Consider the following 7,820-nt stretch of genomic DNA (forward strand, 5'->3'; position numbering starts at 1 on the left):
CTGCAGGCGCGGCCCTGGCGTGCGTCCAGGCCAATCGGGGCGCGCAGGGCGGGGCGGGGCCGCGGCCGCCGGCAGGCTTGTGTCCCGGCCCGGCCTCCCTCGCCTGCCCGCCGCCGGCCCACCGCCGCCCGCGCCTCCCCCTTCCCCCCGCAGTGGAGACCCAGCGGAGCCCCCGCGGAGCCGACGCACCGCCGCCGGGTAGGGGCCGGCGAGGAGGGCGGGGGCAGGGTTCGCCCTCGATCTTAGCCTCGCTCCGGTCCCTCCCCGGAGTGGCTGCCAATCAACGGAGCGAGAAGCCGGGTTGGCGGAGCGGAGGCTGTTGCCCAGGAGCCGCCGCTCCGCCCCTCCGCCTCCTACACCCCGCCTGCCCTCCCAGGGGACTTGAGTAGGGGCGCAGCGTGGGAAAGGGATGGTTGAATTTTAACCGGAGGCAGAGCGTGAGCGGGATCAGTGTGTGCGGAACGCGAGCCCCCGAGCGCGGAGAGGCGCCGCTGCTGTTAACTCCTCCCTGCCCGCCGCGCCGAACCGACCCTCCCCCGGAGCCCGCGCGCAACCAACATGAAGCGAGCCCACCCCGAGTACAGCTCTTCGGATAGCGAGCTGGACGAGACCATCGAAGTGGAAAAGGAGAGTGCGGATGAGAATGGGTGAGTTGGCGGCGGCAGAGCGGAACCCGGGCAGGAGGCGAGCGCCGGCTGGCCACGGTTGACAGCGGGCGAGGGCCCCGGGCACGTCTGTGCCCTCCACTGACCTCTGCGCATCTGGGTTATGCCCCTGTCCGGGGTGAGGGACGCCGGAGGCCCTTTCAAACCCAAGTTGCCAAAACAATCTGAGTGCGGGGAGGATGAGGGGGACCCTTCATATCACCTCCCCTGGCTTACAGCGATTCCTGTTTTTCCCCCCATTCAGAAACTTGAGTTCGGCTCTCGGTTCCATGTCCCCAACTACATCTTCACAGATCTTGGCCAGGAAAAGACGAAGAGGCGTGAGTCTCATTACAGTGCTTCTTGTTTTGTTTTGTTATTAATTAATGGAAAGAACTACCTTTCTTCATTTTTGAAATTTACAGTCTTGATGGAAATACCCTCCTTTGTTTTGCCTGCTTTCTGCAGATCATTGAGAAACGCCGACGGGACCGGATTAATAACAGTTTGTCTGAGCTGAGGAGGCTGGTGCCTAGTGCTTTTGAGAAGCAGGTAATGGAGAAAGTGGGTAGAGCTCTCCGTGTAGCCATCCACACCTTCTGAATCCCTCCCCTCATTAATCTGAACCTCATCCGTGTCTCGAAAAATAACCGTATTGCTTTTGCCGAAGAGATAAATTCATATACAGATTCCAACATATTTTCTGAAGACAGCTCATTTTGTTTTAGTTTGTACTTTTATGATTTACAAAGCATACTGCATACGGTGCATATCTGTTTTAAGTTGTTCCCCAAAGGCACTTGGTGCCATATCAATTTTTTCCCCCATTCTCTTCTCCAGGGATCTGCTAAGCTAGAAAAAGCCGAAATTCTGCAGATGACAGTGGATCACCTGAAAATGCTGCACACTGCAGGAGGGAAAGGTACATATCACTAATCTGGTGGCAGCCGAGTGCTCTGGGTAGAATGAGTAGATGCGGCAGGCCAGCCCTGGTGCAGTCGCTGCCTTATTTTTCCTGTGTGCTTTGGGGGTGGGGAGAGAATGTTGTGTGGTGTACAGTTGTCAGTGCATTTGCAAATGCACATAGGATTTTCTCCAGTGAATGCATCACCCCAGTCCTCTTCGAACTAAGCTAATGCACCTTCTTTTGGAGAATACCTGTTATCAGCGAGGTGCCCAAAAGCTGTGACAGCCCTGATTATAATCAGGTAGCTCTCACCACATTTGTTGATTGCCATTTTGAGAAAAAGCCTTAAAAAAAAAAAAAAAAGTTATGGTCTTAATTTTATCTACAGGATTGAAAAAAAAAAAAAGCTCCTATGACTCTTGAGGAAAGAAACCTGTTGTGGTTAATTAGAGAAAACCTAGCAGAAGGTGGGAGACCGGGGTCTGTGTGTCTGTCTCCAGCCGGAAAATGCTTTGCTCAGGACCAAGTGGCTGAAAGCTCCATGATGATAACTTACATCTGTGTGTCTAATGAATTTCACTGCTCTGTGGTTTCTCTGTCCTTGATGTATTTTTTGTTGTTGTTGGGGGAAAACATTAAAGGAATGAACATAGTTTCATCTGCTGGTAGGGTATAATTCCACTTTCTGCTCAGCAGTTTCTAATTGGGCTTTGAACTTACATTAGCAAACACTTCTCATGTTGATTAATGCAAAGACTTCGGTCAACTCCAAAATATTTGGACCTTCGTTAAGAGCCCGTGTATGCCGTTTTTAAGGATGTAGGTATTTGTTAGGAAGGGCTGCCTTTGGTATTGAAGAAATGCGGGAAATCAGCAAAGCCTGAGGTTTTTCTTTTGTTCTTTTCCTCAGGCTATTTTGACGCACACGCCCTGGCTATGGACTATCGGAGTTTGGGGTTTCGGGAGTGCCTGGCGGAAGTTGCCCGTTATCTGAGCATCATTGAAGGACTAGATGCCTCTGACCCGCTTCGAGTTCGACTGGTCTCACATCTTAACAACTACGCCTCCCAGCGGGAAGCGGCCAGCGGCGCCCACGCAGGTCTTGGACACATTCCCTGGGGCAGCGCCTTCGGACATCACCCGCACGTCGCGCACCCCCTGCTGCTGCCCCAGAACGGCCACGGGAACACTGGAACCACCGCCTCGCCCACGGAACCACACCACCAGGGCAGGTTGACCTCGGCACATCCGGAGGCGCCTGCTTTGCGTGCGCCCCCTAGCGGCGGCCTCGGACCGGTGCTCCCTGTGGTCACCTCCGCCTCCAAACTCTCGCCGCCCCTGCTCTCCTCCGTGGCTTCCCTGTCGGCCTTCCCCTTCTCCTTTGGCTCCTTTCACTTACTGTCTCCCAATGCACTGAGCCCTTCGGCACCCACGCAGGCAGCAAACCTTGGCAAGCCCTATAGACCTTGGGGGACAGAGATTGGAGCTTTTTAAAGAACTGATGCTGTAGAATGAGGGAGGGGAACACTTACAATCCCAGCTGAGCTGGGCTGTTGCCAACATCACCTTAAAGTCGTCAGTAAAAGTAAAAAGGAAAAAGGTACACTTTCAGAGGAATTTTGTTGAAAGACTAAAGGTTTGTTGGTTTACTTTTTCTTTTTTTTAATGTTTTTTTTATCATATGTATTAGCAGTTTTTAAAAACTAGTTGTTCAATTTTGTTCCAAACATTAAATTGAAATAGTGAGTATAAACCAGCACTTGGTAATAGGTTTGTTCTGTGCCTAATTACTTTGTAAACCTCTCTGTCGAAGAATGATTCCATTTTTGCCTCAAAGTTTTGGGAATTTTAACATTTAGTATTTTGGTCTGTTTTTCTTCTTGTGTAGCTGAAGTCTGTTTTTAGATTTAATTTTCCAAACCACTAAGTTCAATGTTAACATGATGCTATTTGTTAATAGTTTGACAATTAAGGTGTTGTATAGGTAATATTCTTTTGTGGGGGGAACTATGTTGAATTTTATATTTCTGAACAAAGCGTTGACAAATCAGATGATCAATCAGCTTTATCCAAGAAAGAAGATGAGTTCATTCTCTGCCTCCTGCAGCAGTAAGGTGAATGTATAACCCATCAGGGGCCCTGAGTTCATATGACCACCTGCCAGGACTGCAGTCCTGGCTTAGTTAGGAGAGAGCCACTTGGGGGTTGATCTCCATTTGGAGTTGGTGGGGAGGAGACTGCATAGGATATGCCTGCATTTACCAGCCCCATGCAATGCAATGAATTTTTAATCTCACGGATCTCAAATTCACAAACATTAACATGGATAAATGATCACGGTGTGCAAGTGGTCCAATCGAATAGTCCAGTGGAACCTGTTAAATGCATAACCTAATTCTTCCTGAAACTGCTATGTTTTCTTTTAACTGGAAATTTTTATGTTGTGTTTTCCTTTTTGGTGCATGGCAATGTGGTTGTTGAGGTATTTAAAAAGGTGTGCTGCCTTCTTTTGGTTTAATTTGGTTCATAAAAGCATCAGTTCACAGGTTTATCCTTTTAGCAGGTGTAATTTAAACGACCTCCACTGAACTGGGTTTGACCTCTGTTGTACCGATGTGTTGTGACTAAATAAAAAAGGAAGAACAAACTATTCTGTATATGTCTTACATGCCTTGGCCTTTCCCTCTGTTGGCTAAAAGAAGATAAATTTTCCTTTCATTTTCATTTTGCTTGGTTACCAGTTTTCTTATTCATTATTTTGGGAATTCTAAACTGTGTGAATTTGCTACTGAATAAGGTGACTTCGTTGCAGCACAGGGCTTTGGCCTGATTCCCACAAGAAGCCCCAGCCCTTTCACTGTTATGTCAGATGATCTGGCCCTCAGCGGGCTAGGGAGACTCATCAGGCTGGGAGTTGCAGGGTGGGAGAGAACTCTGCTGAAATCTTTTAAAACCGAGTTGACCAACGTTTTTTGTGGTTTTTTTTTTTTTTTTTTTTTCTGAGAGCATCTACTGTGTGCATAGTCCTGTGCTAAGAGAACAGAAAATTCCTTTTTTTTTTTTTTTAACTGTAGCACAAGAAAAGCTAACACTGCCATCTCTGAAAGCCCATGCAGGGGCTGGGGAATCTGGCCTGATGAGCAGTGGCAGGCTGTAATTCTGCACCTGCACAGCTCCAGGAGTCTTTCCTTGTCTTGTTTCAAGGAATTTGCTTAACCCTTTAGATGCATTTGACTGAGCTGTGTAGTGACAAAGCTGACATATGCTTTAGGTTAGAACAAAACGCTGCCAGAACAGAGGCAGTAATCTGGGCCCCAGGGGGAGAGGGGTGCCTTCCTATTGCCTTGAAAGTCATCCTGCCAGCTGAGGAGTGCTGTCTCCTGGCTTGGAAGAAGTTTGCCTTGATCCTGAGGTTGGTGGGGAGGAGAGGGAGAAAACCCACTCTGGCAGATGACAAAATAGAGCTTGCCTTTTCTTTGCCCAGCCACAGAGCTCCTCCTCCCCGCTCTGATTGAAAACGAAGACAGGACGGCAGAGAAAAGTTTGGACTCTGAACTTGAGCGGCGCCTTCTGGGTCTCTGGGAAGGGAACAGAGACTGCAACATTTTTGTGATTGTGGGTCTCCAACTTTAGCTCTCACTCCAAGTTTCTCTGTGTGGCCTTGCATGTTGGCCCCTCTGTGGCTGCACGGTTCTGTTCTCAGCGCTGCCTGGGCCGCGTACTTTCTGCCCATCATAATGCTGTGATGGAAAGTGTTACGGTGATTTCTGCCAAGTGTCAGTTTAATTTTAGCCCTGTGATTTCAAATGGCATTAAAGCATTACCAAGCAGCATTGTGCTCAGGCTGCCTTAGGTTGTCTTACTCATACCTAGGCTTGGATGGCTGCTAATGCGGTAAGAAGGAAACCCTGTCATTTTGGTGGCTGTGCAGAAAGCGCTGTGGCGCTGTAACACATGTGGCACCATCCGCTTGTCACGTGTGTGATCCCTGTATCATCACCTGCCTGGTACTTTGTCTTTGGAGGCAGGGTGCGGGGCAGTCATTTTCGAGGTTACACAGTTTTCCAAATAAATATTTTGGTTTCTTTTTATTAAAAAAATTTTTTTTTAATGTTTATTTTTGAGAGAGAGAGAGAGAGAGAGAGACAGAGCCTGAGCAGGGGAGAGAGGGGGGACACAGAATCAGAAGCAGGCTCCAGGCTCTGAGCTGTCAGCACAGAGCCCAACCCGGGCTCAAACTCACAAGCCATGAGATCATGACTTGAGCTGAAGTCAGACGCTTAACCAACTGAGCCACCCAGGTGCCCTTGGTGTCTTTTTAAACCCCTCCAAGGTGACCGGTTTTTAGAAATAATAATGCAGGTGGAATGAGGTCTTCCCGGGAAACAGGATGGAATTATAATGATAAGCCGGGGGTATATAGAAAAATGAATGTAGGAAAACTCATTTCTATTTTAAACTGATACTGTAAGGAAAAAAAAAAAGAACATCAGGGTCTTTAGCATCAGCATACTTTTATACTATATATACATTTATAGTATTACTACCCTTATAAACAAAATTTTTTAGATGGCCCATAAATTTCCCTTATGAGGAAAATAATATCACTCATCACAAAGAATCTTGAAAGGTCTCAATAATTACTCATTTATTTTCATTATTATATGTATTACCATGAATTAATGACATGAACGATAGATGGGCAGAATTCTTGCATTAAAAAAAAACTTTTACAGAAAAATCCAAGAAGTGTCATTTCTAATTTATTCAGTATAGTTAAATTAGGATGTGATTTTTATTCAGCTCTTTTTTTTTTTTTTGCCCTGCTCTGTTACTCGCTAAAATCATGATATTTTAAATATAGATTACTTATATTTAAAATCCCTCAGAAAATGTTATATCTCCTAGTTATACTTTTCCCCAGCCCTTCTCGTCTATAGGAGTATCACAGCTTTGATGCCTTCATTAGTTTCCAGTGATGATTTATAATTAAAATAACTTCAGAGCTAATATCATCTGAGACACTGCTTCAAATGTGGCCCAATTTCTTTCCGAACGAAGCTCCGGGGAATGGGGGTGCCTTGGGAAGAGGACCCAAATCTGATTCCTGTTCTGCTTTTACCTAATTGAATGACCTTGGGCAAGACATTTAAACTTCTCTGGCCCCTGCTTTCCTCATCTGTCAGACAGAGTGGTTAGACTCGATGGGGGTCCTGGGCGCATGCTCACAAGGACAGGCACTATTGGGGAAAGATGCAGGGCCATTGGTCCGGTGGGTGCCGACCAAACACATGTTCCCAGCACTTCCCATCTGAAGGTCTGCCTGAAGGGCCACACCTGTTGTTCCTATATAGGAATTTTGGTTCGGTGTTGCCAGATTTTTCAAGTTTTTGAGAACATGTCCAATTTTAGATTTTCATGTGAAACAATCCAGTGTATATGGGTTGGTAACTAATTCACCAAAGCCTACCTGCAGGTAAGACCAGGCCTGTGGGCAGCAGCCGTCTCTCAGCTTCTCTGGCTCTAGGCTCTAATCTGAATGGCTAGAATTTTCTAGTATCTTTGTCATGCATGGCCTATGAATATGCTTGATGGATAAACACTTGCTTAACATAAACAACGCAGTAATCAGGCAGCTGAAGGTGGTTTCGCGTAAAGAATATCATGTAAAGATAAGGGGCACAGGTTTTCTTATTTACTTCTGAGTTGTCAAATTTCCTCAAGGAGAGAGAAGGTAAAATCATTCTTCTCCTTGTAAGTCTGGCACTTCACAGGAACTTCTTTTGAAGGTGCGCTCCACAGGGTCCTTGTGTTCACTTTATACCAGGGAGGAAGATGGGGTCTCAGCCCGGTGGCCTTGCATGAAAGAGCGGGTGTGTGGCTTGCCATGACTCAGCACGCTCAAGTCCTGAAAGGCGCCATTTGATTTCAGGAAGTAAGAAGTCTCAGCAAAGAGCAAGCTGTTTTGAACCTCAACTTGAAACATGATGCCTGCCTTGATCTTGATGAACTGCAGGGCTTTTCGCTCAGATGCTTTAGTGTTCTGTTGTGGGGCAGGGGCAGTGAGTGGGGAGAAGGAAGCAAAAGAAAAAGAAACCCAGGCCTCTCTGTTTAAGCTGTCTGTACGGACTGACGTGTATTTGTAGCAGAATCGTTGCCCCAGATCCACAAGTCCCAGAGAAATCCAGGGTAAACAGCGGTCCTGAGGTGGGTCTGGGGAACATGGGCAGGTTTCAGGATTTTGTGTTAATAGGCTGTAATATTATGCT

The 7,820-nt window shown here is 47.0% G+C and overlaps 1 protein-coding gene across 2 annotated transcripts; it reads left to right on the forward strand.

Moving 5' to 3' along the window:
* The first annotated feature begins 61 nt into the window (after positions 1-61).
* Positions 62-4,201, forward strand: HEY1 (hes related family bHLH transcription factor with YRPW motif 1). Of its 2 annotated transcripts, XM_049633227.1 has the most exons (5): positions 62-647; positions 910-985; positions 1,113-1,196; positions 1,485-1,566; positions 2,462-4,201. In XM_049633227.1, the coding sequence occupies exons 1-5, from the start codon at positions 559-561 to the stop codon at positions 3,043-3,045; spliced, it is 915 nt and encodes a 304-aa protein (XP_049489184.1). In that variant the 5' UTR covers positions 62-558; the 3' UTR covers positions 3,046-4,201. The 2 variants fall into 2 exon arrangements, with proteins under 2 accessions (XP_049489184.1, XP_049489185.1); XM_049633228.1 differs by lacking the exons at positions 62-647; positions 910-985; positions 1,113-1,196; positions 1,485-1,566 and adding an exon at positions 1,581-2,018.
* Positions 4,202-7,820: the final 3,619 nt, after the last annotated feature.

The sequence above is a fragment of the Panthera uncia genome, chromosome F2 (genome assembly GCF_023721935.1).
Source record: "Panthera uncia isolate 11264 chromosome F2, Puncia_PCG_1.0, whole genome shotgun sequence".
In the NCBI taxonomy this organism is placed as follows: Eukaryota; Metazoa; Chordata; class Mammalia; order Carnivora; family Felidae; genus Panthera; species Panthera uncia.

What these genes read in the sequence shown, in the direction of transcription:
- HEY1 (XM_049633227.1), top strand. Translation starts at nt 559, where the DNA reads ATGAAGCGAGCCCACCCCGAGTACAGCTCTTCGGATAGCGAGCTGGAC. An exon ending in GAGAGTGCGGATGAGAATGG is followed by an intron (nt 648 to 909) that starts GTGAGTTGGCGG and finishes CCCCCCATTCAG; the next exon opens with AAACTTGAGTTCGGCTCTCG. An exon ending in CTAGTGCTTTTGAGAAGCAG is followed by an intron (nt 1,197 to 1,484) that starts GTAATGGAGAAA and finishes TCTCTTCTCCAG; the next exon opens with GGATCTGCTAAGCTAGAAAA.